Genomic DNA, 18628 nt, shown 5'->3' with positions numbered 1-18628 from the left:
CCAGCCACGTTCTGACATCACCTCTGCTCAATTAAGAGCACTTCTCTGCAGCAGGTTGCCATCACATTGATGCTACTTGAATATTTCTTCACTACTTGAAGAAATCCTGCCCTTGGAGCAGCCAGAGTTGTAAGAATCAGAGCCCTGCAGTTCCCAGGCAGCTGAGCCTCCAAAAGGACAAAAATGAATATATTTTAAGTTCAGAGTTACATGCCATTACCTGGAGAGACCCTTAATAAAAAGTTATTCAGGGTATTTCAGTGGCCTAAAATAAATTCAACCAAGTTTGTTCTTATTAAGGAGTGAATTCAAATTCCACTCTGCCCCAGGACCATTCTGCAATTACTGCTTCCTGCTGGAGGCCACCTTCAAAAACTTTTAGACTGCACTTTACTTCCTCATTTGCCATTTCAATTCTCCCTAGATTTAGGCATTGCTTTTAGCAGTCTGGATATTGAAGCTCTAAACAGAAGAATCTCAGTGGCACTAAAACATAGAAAATATTTGGCTTTTTCCCAAACAACAGCTCTCCTGCCATGCACAGTGCACAATTTCCCAACAAATCACAGGTGACAGGTTTGATCACCATAATGACCAGATTACTGAGGACTAAAGACTCCAAAAGACAAAAACCAGCTTGATTTTATTTCTGAGCATCCATCAGTTCCCAGCAGGAGATGCACCATGGGCTGCAGTTATTACAGGACACAGAATCTTCAGCAAGATGAAAATCCAAGAGGAGATGAGCTGAGATTTCCCCCTGGGCTGAGATGATCCTGTTGAGCAGGATTTGACAGAGGGCAGCTCCAGAAGTGCCACTCACAGCTGGCATGACAGGAGTAACCAGCAGACACATTCATGCTCAGATTCTTATCAGGTATCTGGGGGGAAAGCCCTACATTTAAATCTCATTTCAATCTACATTTGCATCAAGCTCAATCCACTAAAGCTGCTGGTGATCTTGGTCTGCCTTCACACAGACTTAAAATATGGTGTAATGCAAATTCCTTGGGAAAAACAGGCTTAAAGACAAGTATTACAATATGAAACCCAAGTGACTTTAATATTTCCTTGCATCCAGCCAATTTAACAATTCTCCCTTGTTAGAACAGACAAGGAAGACTTTTTCAAGTTTCAGAACAAAGAAATGAAATTACAGAGGACTAATCTTGCTGGTGTGCCCAATGAGAGCCCTCACAAGTCCAAGTGTCCTCTTATTCCTCTTTATATTGATCTTCACTGTAATTCTCCCCAGTAGTTATTATTTCCATAAAAGGTACATTATAAAGTCCAAACTGTATGCATAAAATTTTAAAAAAAATCAAAGCACATTTCCAGATTTTCAGTTTTCCAAAGAAATTATACATCCAGAAATTATACACCCAGGTAATAAACCAGATCAATGTGGTTATTTCAGATTTTGATTGAGGAAAAAAAATTAGGTTTTTCTACCATTATATTTATCAACCTCCAGACCCACAAAAATCTTTGATTACAGTAAAAAACCCCAAAGTATTTGGCAGGATTATGCATGTGTTTGCACACAGCTCCTCTTGGAAGTCCCTGCAATTTAATATTCAGGGTCCTCATTAACAGAAAAAGTCTTCACACTAAACTGGAAAAGAGAAATAAAAAAATAGCTACTGAGAGACTTCCTGAATTATGAATCAGTAGTAATTAAATTTTAAAGTAAGTTCAAGGCCCAGGTGTATTCCCCACTATCCCACACTCAGGAGAATCCATCCCTCTCAAGAGAAGGTGTGTCCTAGAGAGTAACATTCAATTAACTCAGGTCTCAGTTCACTTAGGCTCAATTCACTGAGGTCAGACTTTCTACACCACATTGGTAATGAAGAGAATAAAGAACTGGACAGGTAACAGCAGCCTGGGGAGTCACATCAAGCCATGGCCCAAAAGACTGCTTGTATCTTTCAAACTGAAAAACTTTTTTAAAAAATTTAAAAATGAAGAGCCCACTTTCTCTTCTTTGTGGAGGCCATCCTCTCTTCTTTGTGGAGGCCATCCTCTCTTCTTTGTGGAGCCCATCCTCTGTTCTTTGCAGCCTGTCTCTTTGACATGTGAAGTCAAACCATTTTCAGAATGCATCAAATTCAGGATGCTCCTTAAGCCACCATTTGTGATGCTGATGGAAAAGGAGCAGTGAAAACAAAGCGTGTGACAGTGTGACCCACAGCCGGGCAGTTCTGGTTGCAGGTGAGGTTCCAAGAGCTGCTTTGTCCCTGCAGAGCTGCTGTGGCAGGGCAGTCACAGGTGCCCTGTGACCCTGGGGTCCCCGATGCCGTGCTGGGGGTCGCAGCTGAAGGAGATGGTGATGGCAAAGCGAGTGCCCCAGCGCACCCTCTCCACCCGGTGCAGGTTCTCTGAGCCCGAGGTGAAAAACGACACCCGGCCTGCAAAGACAAAAGTTTTAACTCTTCAGTGGAGCTCACCATCAGCTGCAGCTCTCCCTCCACAGCTCTGCTGCTCTCCAGTGAGCTGGGAGCCCACAGGTGATCACAAACTGTGCAGCTCGCACTGCACTCTGACAGCTTTTACCCTTTCAAACACACATGAACCCTTCCTGCCATGAGCTCACACTGCACTCTGACAGCTTTTACCCTTTCAAACACACATGAACCCTTCCTGCCATGAGCTCACACTGCACTCTGACAGCTTTTACCCTTTCAAACACACATGAACCCTTCCTGCCATGAGCTCACACTGCACTCTGACAGCTTTTACCCTTTCAAACACACATGAACCCTTCATGCTACTCACACTGCACTCTGACAGCTTTTACCCTTTCAAACACACATGAACCCTTCCTGCCATGAGCTCACACTGCACTCTGACAGCTTTTACCCTTTCGAACACACATGAACCCTTCCTGCCATGAGCTCACACTGCACTCTGACAGCTTTTACCCTTTCAAACACACATGAATCCTTTGTGCCACAAAGCTGGAGATGGAATCCTACCATGCAGTGGAGCCCCAGCACTGATTCACAGAAGGCTGATCAATCTCTATCTTTATTAAGAAACCCATTGCTTTTATGGACAGTTATGATACAGGTAGACTTGTTTGGTCCTCCAATCAAAGCCCCATTGGCTAATTAAGAAACCACCCTTTGGTACACAATCTCCATAACACATTCCACACGTTCACAACAACAGGTGCAGCAATTAAGATTAGAATTGTTTTTCATTCTTTTCTCTGATCTTCTCACAGACTTTCTCAGGCAATGCCTGGGAAAGTTGTGTGTTTCTCTCTGTGGCCAGAGAGCTGCTGCCACACAATCCCACCAGAGCTACTTTATAAAAGCCAAGAACATGGCAGCCAGTTCTTAGTTGCCTCAATTAAAACCAAAAAAGTGCAACTCTAGTGACTGTCAGCAAAGTGTACTGATTTCCTCCCTGCTCCCCTTCTAGTCCTGGCTCTGATTTTAGGCCAAAGGAGGAGGAAGCACCACAGAGGTGGCAAAAAACCTTCAGTGACAAAACCTCAGCAGGTTTCCAAGCAGCTGTGGCAGATATCAGCACTGCACCAAGTGCCTGCTGTGGCTCTCTGTGCCTGCTCTGATCCCTCACACTCAGGTCACACAGTCACTCATCAGCCATGCACAAATTCACTCTCCTTAGAAAGAGCCACTCCATCCATGCATGGGCTTGGCAGTTCCTTTATAGAGACAAGTGCTCAGTGGTGTGCTTGCCCCAAGCCTTGACCATCACCACCCTGCCTGGGGACACTGCAGGCCTCAGGTGGCACCAGGTGAGATGGAAATGCAGTGACTGATGCTGACAGCAGAGGCACACTGCCATCCCTCTCAATGAGACAGCAGAATGGAGCCCTCTGCATTCCCACATGAATAAACTCTTCTGAGAATGGACAGGTTTCATGTTTGACAGCCAGCAGGTAACTCTGAACTGATGTGGCTCTGTGGGACTGCTCCAGTTCTCCCAAGGAAGCCAAAATTTCTCACCTGCACAGCTCCCTCACCCCAACAGCACGTGGTTTTCGTGCTCAGGCTTTCCCCCCACTGCTCAAATTAGAGTTTGTTTAAAAGCTGAAGCCTGCCTAAAGTCTGCACCACATCAACATGAGCTGTTCCAACCCTTACCCCACCTCCATGGCTGCAGTGGGCACCAGGCACACCACAGGGCTTCTCTTCTAAAAGGATCCCTAAAATCCAGAAGTTCCTTTGCTGGCATCCTCCTAAGCAGCACACAGGGGATTTGGACAAACCTAGACTGGCTTCATGGGGCTGGCTTTACCCACTAATCCTCAGAGTCTTTCAAACAATTTCATCCCTTCTGTGCCTGCACCTCAATAATGGCTGAAGTCACAGACATGGAGAGAACAGATCCATTTGTAGGCACAGCTCATTCCCACCTGGCTGTCCTGCTTTTCTGCATGAAAAGTAAACAAAGGCAACGTGCTCCTGTCCCACCAGTGTTGCAATGAACAGTGCAGCCCTCAAGGATTCCATACAAAACCCCTGTGCCATGAGGTTTTCCCCCTTTTAAATCACATTTCAACTTCATTTAAGTACATTATTATTGGTCCCTCACCTGCTCACCCAAAGCTTTGCCTTAAACTGATTTTCAAGCTATTTTGTTTGATCTCTGACTAGAAGTAGTAGTAATTCACAGCTAGACAAGGTTCAGTGTGTTAAGCCAGTTAAATTAATTTATTTTTTTGGCTATACTGACTGTCTTTTAAGTTCTTTCTTTAATAAATATGTCTTCACATATATGGTATCAATCTGCTCCAATGCATCAGCTGGGCTCTCTGGGTAACTGAACAAGGCTATAATCAGTTTTCAAAGATGCTTCTTCCTCACTTGGGAAGAATTTCTTTTAAACTTACTTCCTTTACAATATTTTTGAAGCAAAAGCAGACTCTTTCCACAGTACATTATTTTTATCAGTATAAATCCATCTCATCTGTGGCCCTGCTCTCCTCCCTGGACACCAGGGAAGGGAAGCAAAGCAAGGCTGGGGGAATGGGAAGGGCCTCAGCCCCATGCACTGCCCATGGCTGGGGGCACTGGGAACACTGAGCTGCTGCTCAGGGGGAAGGAAGGGAGCTGGGGGTGCTCAGCCTGGAGAAAAGGAGACTCAGGGGTGCCCTCATCACTCTCACAGCTCCTGAAAGGTGCCTGTGCTCAGCTGGGGCTGGGCTCTGTCTCCAGCAGCACTGACAGAACCAGAGCACACAGTCTCAAGCTGTGCCAAGGGAAATACAGGTTGGATATCAGGAAAAAGTGTTTTACAGAAAGGTGATAAAGTTCTGGGATGGCTGCCTGGGGAGGTGGTGGAGTCCCCATCCCTGGGGGTGTTTAACAAAGCCTGGGTGTGGCACTGGGGGCCAGGGTTTGGTTGAGGTGTTGGGGCTGGGCTGGACTCAGTGATCCTGAAGGTCTCTTCCAACCCAGTGATTCTGTGAATTCTGTGAATTCTTGAAGGTCTCTTCCAACCCAATGATTTTCTGAATTCTTGAAGGTCTCTTCCAACCCTGTCCTTCTGTGAATTCTGTGAAGCAACTCTTCTGTCTGGTTAAAGGGAAGCAGGAACAGTTTATCTGGCACCACAGATCTATTCAGCATCTTTCATCTCATGCACTGACAGCTTCCACTCTCTGCCTAACATTTATCAGCTCTAAATGTTCCTCAGGAAAGAAGGAAAAACTGCATCTCAGCTGCTGAGTGACAGCCAGACAGGAGCACTGCCAGGGAAAATGCACAACAGTTGTCTTCTCATCCTCTGCATCTGTTTAGGATTAATCACCAATTCATTCTCATGTAGAGTGTCCAAGAAACCCCATCACATCATCAGGCAAATAAACTGGTAATAATGTTTTCTGGAAGCACACAATAAAATTTATTTAACTAATTCAATTACTTATTGAAAAATGTTGAATTGAGGGAATTTAAGTGCTTTAAGCAAGTCCCACAAAAGGAACCTGGACTGGCAATGTCTGCAATGCCCTGATCTGGGGTGAAGAAAGCACAGCAGAAGAGAGGGCACAAGCTTCTCTGAACCATTTTGCTACATTTATGTCAGGCACAGAAGAATAAAATTATATTAAATTCAAAATAATTTCAATAAATTTTTAAAACACATCTAAAATTTAAAATAAATTAATTTAATAACCTTTAAAAATTTATAAATTTTAAAACAAATTTATTTTAAATAAGTAAAATAAATTAGATTTAAAATAAAATGAAAATTTAGGCTCTGTGGCCTCAAAAAAACTACCTGCAATGGGTATCAAATCCTAGTTACAAACTTGTCCCATATTTAGTTACTAGACAGAAATTTCTTGCTGTTATCAATAAAATCACTGCTTCACACAGTGAGTCTCCCACAGCCAGTCTGTAATTTGCAGTATTAACAATTCTCTAAGAAAAGTACTTGCTTCTACTTTGAATTCAGAAGGGCCTGGAAATCTTCCAGATTACAGTTTTCAAAGAAAATGAATGAACTTATTTATTTCCTGCTAAAAGTACACAAACATTTTCAGATATCAGCTGCTGGATTTTTGGAATCCCTGCCTGCTTCTCTCCCTACAGCTGGTTGCTCAAAATCCCAGCAGCTTCCACTCTGTCTGAAGGTGTGACAACCCTGGGGGTATCTACAAGTGAAAACTGAATATTTGCTCTCTCCACATCAATTATGAGTCTCCCCAAGGCCTTTTGGCTCCCTCTCTTCTCCCCAGAGAAGGGCAGGGATATTTTCCAGCTCTCCCCTCCAGGCTGAGCCTCACCCAGCCAGTGCTCAGGTCTGCTCTGCTCTGTCACAGCAGCTGCACCAGGGCTCAGAATGTGACTCCTACAAAAAGTTCTCACTAAGAACAAAGTGTTGCAACTTCAACCTCATTTAACAACCTCAGCATCACCTAGCTGACTTTTCCTCACTTTGCCAATGTGGCATTTCCAGCAGAGCTGTGGTCAAATCACATGGGTGCCCAAATTCTGGGTTTTGGATTCTGGTAAGAAGGAATTCATCCTTACAATTTAGTAAATCACTGAAGCATAAGCCCTGCTGCTCAATTATTCCAAAACCAGCCCTTAAAGAGGCTCCATCAGAGCATCTGTGAAATTCACACACAGCTTAGGGACCAAGAAATGAACCCTCCCTGCTGAACCACAGCTGAACCTGCAGTTACTTTGGTATTTTGCTTTATTTCATCTGTTACACTACCTGCATTTCATGGAGGAACTCTTTGAAGCTGATTTTTCCACTGCTTTCTGCCTTCAGCTTTGCTGCATATTTTCTTGACCAGTATCAACTGAAATTTTTGAAATATTGGCCTGCACATGCATTACACAAAGGCACAAACAGGACATGTGGTCATTTAGAACCAAGTTTTCATGGCAGGGGAAAGCCTCAGAGGCTAATTCTGAATATGGCAGTGCTTCACAATGCTCTGTGGACAACTCCTCCCAGCACTCCTCCATCCTTCCAGTGCTGCAGGAATGTGAGGTGATCACTGCTACCCCAGGGACAGCTGCCTCAGCAAGGCAGGGGATTTATCAGAGCTCTCTCACAGAAACATCACAAATAACACCTGCACTCCCAGGTACTTACTGCTTTATTGCCAGTTAGAATAGTGGTTTTTTCATTAACCTGGCAGCAAACACCATCAGAATATAAAACCTGCCTGGAAGAAGTTATTCTTCCACAGGTAACAAAACCAAAAGCAAGTTCTATTGAGAAATAAGGATTTTCTGTCTTTTTGACATGACTGCAGCAGATTCTCCTTTTCCTACCACTCTTTGCAATCACCTCACCAGTCCCTGGCACAATCTGTGATGAGTTCTGCAAATCAGGAAGAATTGCTGTCCTTTGCATGCCTGGTGCTAACTGCAGCTGCAAGTGCTGCCTCCATTTGTTCCTCACCAGGACTGACAGCTACTTCTGGGGAGTTTTTAAAAATTATTCTCAGCTTTCACCTGATATTGATTTAACTTCAAGATGTGCCCCAGTTTTTTACTGATTGGAGCAAAACTGAAGCTGGAATTGGCAGATTATCATGATCTAGACTGAATCTGGAGGATGTGGATTGAATACAGAGGAAGATGAGACTGTCTGTGTGGGGGGAGTTCCCAAATATCTTGTACCTTCAAATCAAATATTTTACACTTCCAGAAACACTAAATGAGAATACACTAAGTTTGAGATTAAAGAGTCACACTGCACTCTCCAATGTACAGAATTCATTTTGCCCCACAGATTAGTTTCTCCCAGGAACACACAGAAGTGATTGTGACCTTTCCTTCTGCCTTTGTATAATAAATTACTTGTATGAAGAACAAATTCCCTTGTAAGTTGAAAAGAAGTGCAGCAAAGCTGACCTTCAAACCAAGAAATGCACATGCAAATAAAGAACACAGAACCAGAACTGGGATTTCATTCCAACAGCAGTTTCATCTGCACTTTATGATCAAGTGAAGTCTGGGACCTGCTTAATATTGCCAGACCCCAAATTCACACAAGACTCTGTAAAAGAATGAAATTTTAAAATATGACTATTCACTGATTATGAATAAATATTCAATAAAATATGAACTATATACACTGACAAGTTTAGCAGCAGAAGAAAGAATACCAGTTTTGTGATTGAAAAAGGAAAGCCTTGATGTTTGCCATTTATTCTTATTCCTCCTTGTGTCTTGCAGATTACTAGAACAAGTCTCAGACCAGCAAGAAGAGTTAATATTGAAAGGGCTTAGTTTTTAAGGGCCTCATTTTCAAAATGCTGCTCTGTTTCTTACAGTCTCTCAAACAGAGCCAATCCTGGTGCAAGGGGGTAGAAAATCCCAGTGTGACAATTCTGAGAACAGAATTTCCATGTATATTTAAAAGGAACAGATTCTACTTTAGATCTCTTTGTCACAAAAAAAAAAAAATTATTTTCCAAGTTGTATATCCCTTGGCATTAAGAATTTTCTTCCTCATGGTACAGTGAGTTTCTTGTGACAGAGAGAGGTCCTGACTGATGTCAAAAGACAAATATTCACTTCTGAAGCCCATCAGAGCCCAAGAAAGATGTGTTCCTTCGTGCCAGGTCTGGTTATGAATCAGCCAAAAGGTCTGTACACTTGAACTGGTGCTGACTAGTTCATTTCTGTTAAAAAAAATAATCTAAAGAGCCTCAATGTTAATAAATCACAATTCCTTCTTAAATGTTTGCTAACAACCAAACCAGGGGATGTTAAAGATCATCCTATAAATTAGAGAGTTGTTCAGTCAACTATGTGAGAGTCAGGACTCAGAGACTTCGTAGGTAATCTGCAAGTGATGTGCACTGAGGGAAGTGAAAAGCATTTTAATTTAGGCTCCCCTCCTGGCAGAACAGCTCTCCCTGTGCCCAGCTGCCTGCTGACACTGACCCTCACCTGTGCAGTGCTGCAAATGCACCTGCAGCAGCAGTGGGACTCACCCAGGCAGCACTTCCCAACACAGGACATCCCACAATGGTTTAATTGCTTTTTCTTGGATTTCCAATTGCTGCTTTTCTGCTCTGCTGCATCACCAACAATGCCTTTCTGCTCCCCACTGACACTTGAACAAATTGCTGCTCACAGGAAAAGAAACCTGCTCATTTTGGCACTCAGAATCAGGTCCCCAGAAATGCAGGCTAAGTGTGAGACAAGTACCAGGTTTTAGGAGTGCAGTGGCATTAGCAACACAGAAAAGTAAATGACTTGTCAGGCATGAAAACTGAACCAGTGATTATGACAGTCATCCCTAGAAAAGCCTGGAGCTCCTAAATGAGAAGCATGAAAGCTCATCAACATGTGGTTTTAAAAGTGGAGCTGGAGTGGCAAGAGAAGCACAAAGGATCAAAAGAAGTGTAAAACAAAACAAACAAAGAAAAGCCAAAAAGACAGAAGGAGAGAAAAAACACTGCAGAGGAACATTATGATAATGAAAAATACATCAACTTGTACCAGCAACAGAAAACAGCCTGGGGTCATTCCTTCACAAAACACATTTTATCAGCAAGAGGAAAAATAAGTGCAAATGCCTTCACGTTGTGCTTCACCTCTCAAGCTTTTCTGCTTTGCTCACAGGATGTCAGTGGGGATTGTGCACCAGAGGCTGTGACACAATCACAGGACCCCTGACAACTCTGATAACAGAGATGTATGTGTTAGAAAAGTGTAATTAATTTTCTCCTGTGTCCATGAGGGACATTTGTGCTATTCCTGAGGAGCTGAGCATTGTTTTGTTTCAGAAGGAGAGTCCTGAGGCACACCCTGCCCATACACTCCCCTGGCAAAGGGACAGCCAAAAAGAAAATTCTGGATTTCATCAGCTTCCCCTTCTTCCCCCAAAACAACATCAAGAGCAAAGACCTTGCAGCAGAAAACCTGAAAATGAATAGATGGGGCTGAATGGAAGCAATTTCACAGTTACAGACTTTTGGAAATTAAGTCAGGGGCATGTTGCACACTGCAGCCAGGCTGAGTGAGACAGCTCCCCCCACACACCTTGAATTCAGTTCTGATTTCTACAGCTATAAAGATCTGGTAATCTTAGAATTGCATCTGAAAAATAGTTTAATGTGTTCCCTTTCAAAATACTGGCAGCAGCATTTTGCAAAAGGTGAAGCTTTCAGTTTAGGGTTTACTTCCAATCATAAAAGAGAAAATAATCAAACACACAGCTCTTGCTAGCAAACCCAGGTAATCTCAGAGTTTATCTAAAGCAGCATCACTGCAGGTGAGAGGATCACTATGATCCAGAATTCAGAGAACTCCCATCCCAATTTGCAGGCAGCAATAGTCTGAAGTCAGTTCTGCTTGGGGTAACAACTGTCAGCTGACAATTACTGAGGCTCTTTAAATGAGTAAACTTCCATCTTTTCTGTCTTGGGAAAAAAAAGGCAGAACACAGCAGGAATATAAAGTTGCCCATTTTTTCTTTTTCCCTGCAGCAGTGTGGCTGATCTTGCATTATGAAAGGTAACACTGCTGGAAGCTCAGCACTCACCTGCCAGACAAATGAGTTGAGGCTGAGCTCCTCTCCAGGCAGCCCCAGAGAAATTCTAGTTTCAAATTATCCACATATTAAAAATCTCAAACCAGCCTTAAAGGTTTTTTATTTATTTATAACTGACAGCCATCAGAAGGCTCATCCCTGTCAGACCTCCTGGAAGCAGGGATGGATTTATAGCCAAGTAATCATGGTTCATCATGCTCCAGCAGGTCAGCAGAGCTGTGGCAATCCATCACCTTCACACCCACCCTCAGCCCCACCTTGAGCTGCAAAGGAATTTCAGGCCAGTGTAAAATAAATTGCTTTAATTTGGATTTGCTGCAGTGACAGTTAGCCCTGCTCTTGCTGCACAGTTGTCAGACTAAGCTCACTCTGGCTCACAGATGGGAGAACTGAGAGGTGTTTTGAACCTTTTATTCTATTTGCAGTCTCATGAGAGGGGTGAGATAATACAGGTGTTATAATTCATGCCATCACAATCAGAAGCCAACTATTTCCTAACTAGAATATACTATAAGCATTTTTTTGGCCTATCAGCTTTAGCCATACTACATTGTAAATGTCTTACAGCTAATCATCTAGAATTATTACTATTATTTCTACTTCCCACACACAGTGACCTGCTAAGCTGTCAGAACTGGCACCTCTTCTAAGCCCTACACCTTTCCAGGAAGTCACTTCTTGTGCCTTAACACCAGACATTACAAACTGGGGCTGTATTTTAACCTGTTCTCATCCTTACTTTTGATGTCATCAACCTGAACACAGCATGCCCCACAACCCCACGTTATTCCTGCTGACACAAAAGCCAGTCCCACACCACCTGCCAGCCCAGAAAAGTCACTAAATGGCAGAAGCTGCAGCCAGCCTGGCTCATACCTGCTCGGGGCTCCACTGTCTTGTTGGAATCTGCATCCATGAACACGAAGCGTCCACCCCCGAAGTCTTTGGAGTAGTCAGAGAGATAGAGCAGAGAAGTGTAGTCAAAAGAGCCATAAGTCACCTGTGGGGGAAGCCAAAATCACCAAAATTTACCAAATTCTTGATCTTACCTCTGCAGAGCACAGCTAATTGAGCAGATGGATCTGGTGGGTTTTGCTGATTTTCAGTTTTTTCATGTATTTAATAAAGGGGTCTTTGAAAACCATTTTCCAAGAACCAAGAACACCATTTCCTAGGAATTATCTATGTTTATTAGTCTTTTCTCTTGTGCTTACACACACTACAAAACTACCATGTTATGTTTATTATTTCTATTGTTACAGTTTCCATCATTAGAGAAGTGATTGATTGATTTCCATCATCCAGGAGCAAAAAACAACATAGTGTCAGAAGTGCATTGTATCAAAAAGACAGGATTTCTACTATTCCAAGATAAATCCTCACCAGGAGGTTAATAAGCAGAAGAACAGCCCTTGACTAATGATTTCCACCCATGATCTATTGGGTATGAGGTTTCTGGATACCTCACTGCTATTTTTTCACCAGCTACCACACAGGTAACAGTGAAAAAGAACTTCCAAGTAAATAGACATTTGTTGGGGGAGCTTCTACTCTTTTCCATACAGGTTTTGTTTAAAACCTCTTGTATTTTCTGAGACCCCTGTCGGAGGGAGGAATGATGCATCTGACTCCATTGATATCAGGCTAATTTATTATTTTATTATCTGTATTATCTATATTATACTAAACTGTACTAAAGAACACAGAAAGGATACAGACAGAAGGCTAAAAGATAATAATGAAAACTCTCCAGAGAGTCCAACACAGCTTGGAATAACTGGCCAATAAATAAAAACAATTCACATGAAATCACTGAAACAAGCACCTATTGGTAAACAATGTCCAAACCACATTCCAAAGCACCATAACACAGGAGAAGCAAATGAGATAATATTGTTTTCCTTTTTCTCTGAGGCTTCTCAGCTTCCCTGGAGAGAAATTGTGGGCAAAGGGATTTTTCCAGAAAATATGATGGTGACAAAAGCCCTTCAAACTGAACTTTGGAAGTCTCTGCTTCTTCTCAGCCTACAGACCAAATACCCCACTTTAAAGTACAGCAAGGTGACTTTTTCCTTCCTTCTAAAGCATTATTTTTGGTTGATATGTATGCTGAAATTGGAGAAAATAAATAGTACATACTAACACTGAGAGTGAACCTATCTAAATATTTAACTTTGAGTTTAGCTGATTCTGGAAATATTTCCTTTCATATCTACATGTCACCAGCAATTAAAAAATACTTGAAACCAATGGCTGTGTTCTCCAGTTTCTTTGTGTATCTCAACTCCAAAGTTCAGCATTACACTGTCAAGCAGTGAAATGTGCAGCACAGTAGTACTGTATAAATACACAGAATTTGCAGAGTGTTTTGACTGACCTGGTGACTGTTAGAGGTAGGTGCTACTTCCAAACTCAGAAGTTTTCTAAATATTTTCAGTCATGTTTCAAGTTATATTCATTAGTGCCAGTTAAATTTTGGCTCAGGAGCAGTTGTACACATTTTTCTGTAAGGGCAGGACCAGAGAGAACATAACAGCAGATGGAATAGGAAGACATTTCCATTCATACTCCTGTTATTATTCTGACCATAAGGGCTCAGAGGAAAAAAGCCAAACCACAAAAATCAGAGAAATATTACAGTGATCCCCTTCTCCCCGTGTTCTCCCAAACTCTGGTAGCAGTAGAAGGCAATAAATAGGAATTAATGAGCAAGTGCTAGTGCAGCACCTCAAACCAGCCACTCTAGAGCCCTTCTCATGCAAATCAGCTTTGCAGAGCCATTTTCCACTTCACTGACTTGGTGATAAAAACTTCCAATCGATTTAAGGAAGGCTCCAGCCAGTGCAGAAGTTCATTCAACTCCTACTTTTAAGTTTAATGCATTGGAACTGTTTTTATCAACTCTTCAGTGGAGCAGCAATCTTTGCTCCCCCAGTGCACTCTCCCTCCTCTCCAAGGTGGTTTTACCAATTCTAAACTTCCAAGAACTGGCCACCAACCATTTTAGCCTAACCAAACACATCTGATTTCTAGAGATGACTCATTTGGGGAATGAAGTGTGCAAGGGAAAATGGCTTTTCTCTTCCTGTCTTTATTCATTATTCACTCTCAGAAAGCAACCAGGCCTGAGAAATGCAACACTCTGGAAAGCAGGCACTAAATTAAACTGAGTTATTTATAATGCTAGAAGTCCCTCCATGTATATCAAATATATCTGTTACCCTGGTAATGATTTCCAGTACCAGACAGATTAATAATTGAACCAAAAGATCAAACTATGTGAGAGAAGCTGTCATTAAAAGCCACACAGCTCCAAATCAAATTTCTACAGCTCCTTGTAAACAACTCAAGAGGAAAAATGCAGATCTTTCCATTCAGCCTGCTATGTCATATGGTCAGTGTGTTCTTTTTGAACACTCCTTATCCAAAGAGTCAAACACAGATAATGTTTAATGGTAGATGCTCATAATGATGTTTACATGACACTTCTTTAAAGACTGTTATTATAAATGGAACTAATTGCCAGAATTAGCCAGTCCCATTTTGCAGTGGGGTTTTTTTGAGGGACACATTTCTATGCAACTGAACAGTTGCAGGACCATTCCAGAGGTCTGCAGCTACTGAGGACATTTAGGACAGCATCCTCTGCTTTCCAGTGCAGAAGAAAATTCACTTTTTGCAATCACCATTGGTCTAGCATGCAGCAAAAGAGTCAAAACTTCTCTGTTCCTGTAAGCTTTCACCTAATTCTGTGTAGATAAGCCCCAGAATAGCCTTGATAGCATTTCCAGTGTGCTGTTTGCTGGCAGTGTCTATTAGCTGACAATAAAAGAGCAAAGGGCACATCTCTGAATAGCAAGGGGCTGTAGGTGAGCTGAGGTGATGGCTTTGAGCAGAAATGACAATCAACCTCCTCAATTTTCAGAGATGAGGCTGTCCCAGGGCAGAAATGGGATCTTTTGATGTGTTTTATTAAATGTAGGGGAAGAAAAGAAAGGTGAAAAGTCTGCTAGAAGAGACAGTAGCTGCCCTCAGTGACAGACTGAGCAAGCAGAGAGGGCTGCAGGTACAGGGGAGGGTTGGGACATGGAGAGCACATTGCAGGAGAGGAGAATTAAAGGTTTGGCTTGGTCAGCTCAGAGAAATAAAGGTTGGAAAGGGATATGATTCCCACCTATAAATACATGGGGGTGGGAAGATGCAGAACTGGGAGGAGGAACAAAAATAGCTATAAACTGGTCATGGACATGTTTAAGCTAAAAAAAGCCAGAACTAATTTTGGGAAATGTGCACTGAAGTGCTGGACTAGCTCTGATAGAAGAAATTCAAGGAAAACAAACCCAAAACCATCTTATGGCAGAGCCTGACAGTTCTGTGAAGGATGAGAGGATCTGTGCCCAGGCAGGGGACTGCACCAATCTCCAAGTCCCACCAGAGAATGTTGCAAGACTGCAGTGCTGACAGTGTGAAGTGTGCAACAGCAACTCCATTTTAAATCAGGTGTTTGGCATTTGGAAGCCTCAGTTCCAAACAAATTCCATCCAAGATGAAACTCCACATCTTAAAACAACAATCACTTCATTTGACTTAGAGGCTTATGAATTCAACAAGATTAAATGAGTCAATGAGTGATTTCAGGGTTTCCATTCCTATGTAACCACAAACCAAGGAAATTTTAGGAGGGAAAAAAACAAAGCCTCAGATAAACACAATAAATCTGTACTACTCCATTATGCTGTTAAAAGTCTTCAGGGAAATTCAGATCAAGAAATCTAATTGCAGTAGACTCAGCAGCATCAGGAAAAAGGCAAGAGGGGTTTCACATGTTCCAAGGAGCCACAATTTTTTAACAGCAATGTCATTCTGAAACAGAAAATAGAGTGAACTCTTTTTGCTAAGGCTCCATTTTACCTTTCTTCTGGAAGGAGGCAAGGAAAAAATTGTGATGTCTTCTAGGAATAACGTTCCTGTTAAATCATGCAGAAATTCCTAAAGTGACTTGTTCTGTTCCAAGGGGAAAGCATAAATAATGATCCAAGACAAAAGCTTCCAAGAAAGTAGCAAGTTTTATTGATCTTTCTTCAACTTCCCAGCATTCACACTTGATTTGGAGGCCACATAAGAACTCTACTACTCTTCTCTGGGAAGAACTTCTTACCTCAGATCAATAGAAATGTGGTTTTTTTCCATGCTTTCAACTACAGTGTGAAGTGGAAAAGTTTACTGGAGGAAGTGAAGCACAAGCCAGGCTGTCTGCACTGGAGGCAACCTGGGAAGCTGCAAAACCTCATCCTAATTAGTCTCTCTCAGACTATTTAAGTTATGAACAAGGTGTTTGGAAACTGCCCCAACTGGGATAATTCTCTTCACAGACTCAGAATTACTCAGGTTGTGTAAAAATCTCCAAGATCACTGACTCCAACCACTGTCAGAAATCAGACAACCCCATTATTCAGAATAGAACACCACTAAGGTCTAGACAATGCATTCCAAGTCTAAGAGAGCATTTTTCCTCTTTGTTTTGGTTTTATTCTGAAGCTGGAGATGGGTTAGAAAAAGCCAAGACAAATCAAATGATGTATCTGTTCCCTGGACAGACAGGCTGCAAGATAAATGAAACATGGACAAAAGAGAAGGATAAAAACAGGAAAACATTCAGCCTGCTGTCCATCGTGTTCAGGCATTCTCAGGATGACAGGACAGAAAAGCAGCTTCCACAAATTCTCTTCATGTATACTTATTTGCATGTAAATGACAAAATAACTTGTACATTATAGGAGATATTTAGGTGGGAACACTTAATTGAGAGGTTATCCAACCACCTAATTCATTTCCCAATGCAAAACACACAGAGAATTCTGGCAAGGAGGGCTTGGGCAGACACAAATCTCATTACAGTAATAAATCAGAGTCTGGAATTCTAAAATAGGGTTTTTTGGGCTGAAATAAAAGAGTGGAGAAAATAGACATAAGCTGTTGAAATATACTGCTTTTCCCACCCTTGTGGCAGTCAAATCTGATTTTCTGAAACTGTGGAAAAACTGTAAGGAACCAATGAATTCACTGCAATTCACACAAGCAGAATCACCAGCTTTCTTCTTCCCAAGGGTCTCTTGGAATTTGTTGGAATCCTGGATGCTGAGAATTTTAAACTTTCTGTGCTGAAAGGCACAGACCCACAAGAGAGCACTGCATGTGACCTGAGGCTGTGGAGAAGGCTTCCAAAATTGATTGACAGCACTGGAATTGTGGGTGTGGAGTTGATTAGAAGTGTGTAATGTCACTGGGTGGGAAACTTAGAGAGTTTGGGCTTTAGAATATAGTGATAAATATGAAGTAAGATGGAGGTTTTTAGGGTGGAGGATGGTTTTTCTTCTTTACCACCTTCTTCATGGGTTTGGGTGATGTTTTGTAATAGGACAGAAAAGTCCTCATTGCAGGCTTTGAGTGATCAGTTATTGGGTTAAAAGGGAAAATAATCCAGGTGTCATTTCTTAATTGGATAGTTTAGCCTTAAAAGACCTTGTAACAAGAGACAGTTAGGCATTTTGTGCCATGTTCATGAAGGACTGCAGAACTCACTGATGTGGGACTGTAACACTGAGAAGAAATAACAAACACCTGAGTGTGAACTATCCTCTCAAGTGCCTTCAGTCCTGACCCTGCTAGAGGCAGAAAAAGGAAGCAGAGAACCCACAGGAATTGAGTATAACATGACAGATTTTCTGTGAGCCCCACCAGCACAATTTGCTCCCTGCAGCCATTTCCTACCAACAGAAATCCAAACAATCTGGATTTCAAAACCATCCCTACACCTCTGGTCCAGAGCCATTCCTACTCACTGGTTGCATCACAGCTTCACAAACCAGAGGCACCCAAAACCTGGCAGATTCCACCCTACAGGAATTTCTGCTTCCAAACATAAGCTGTGTCATCACTACCACCACATTTTCTAAATTTAAGCTGCTTCTGCTCACATGAACAAGGACACAGGAACCCACACCAACGTTGTGACCAACAAAAGACACTTCCCTCAGACTGGCTTTTCCCAGGAAATACTTTCAGGCAAGGAATATTTCTGTTTGATTTTTTCATGTCTCAGGTCACAGACTTCAAGGTACACTGCCCACTTACAGACTTGAGCCCTAAGGAATAACTTGGATTTTGCTGGGATTATTTTATTTGGTTCCATTTTGGGTAATCCCTGACTCCAGAATGACTCATTTATAAATCCTGAAGGCATGAAATGTGGGTATTCTGGAGTGGTTTTTTGCTTGTTTGGGGGGTTTTTTTTTGGTGTTTTTCTTTCATTCTTCTATTGTTGGTATTCTGCTGTTCTGCACAGAATGCTTCAACTCAGTGAAACTCAGAAATAAATTCAATCCCAAATCATTTAGGTCCATTGAGAAATGCCCAGTATTAAGCTATAAGCCTAGAAATAAGACTGTGCAGTTAAAAGGATCAAAACACCAAGTTATGGAAAGAGGGTACCAGGTCCCACATCCCCACTGAAACACAAAAGCTCAAAAAGCTTCAATTCACACATAGCTGAAATACAAATATTAAGCTTTTTGAAGAGTCTTAGATCAGTAACAACAGTGACCAACTGACCACCTGG

General features: G+C 42.1%; 1 protein-coding gene across 1 annotated transcript in view; it reads right to left on the bottom strand.

Annotated features, from left to right (window-relative positions):
- Positions 1–617: 617 nt before the first annotated feature.
- The window catches only part of OGFOD3 (2-oxoglutarate and iron dependent oxygenase domain containing 3), a 35839-nt gene continuing 17828 nt past the window's right edge, over positions 618–18628 (bottom strand). The window contains exons 8-9 of the mRNA XM_059864001.1: positions 11887–12010; positions 618–2411 (exon numbers count right to left, since the gene is read on the bottom strand). Coding sequence (XP_059719984.1) covers positions 2266–2411; positions 11887–12010 — 270 coding nt within the window. The 3' untranslated portion in view covers positions 618–2265. The remainder of the gene's footprint in view (positions 2412–11886; positions 12011–18628) is intronic.

This window comes from Haemorhous mexicanus, chromosome 20 (assembly GCF_027477595.1).
Source record: "Haemorhous mexicanus isolate bHaeMex1 chromosome 20, bHaeMex1.pri, whole genome shotgun sequence".
NCBI classification, from domain to species: Eukaryota; Metazoa; Chordata; class Aves; order Passeriformes; family Fringillidae; genus Haemorhous; species Haemorhous mexicanus.
Note: the sequence above shows the minus strand (reverse complement) of the source record. Positions and strands in the feature narration are given on the sequence as shown.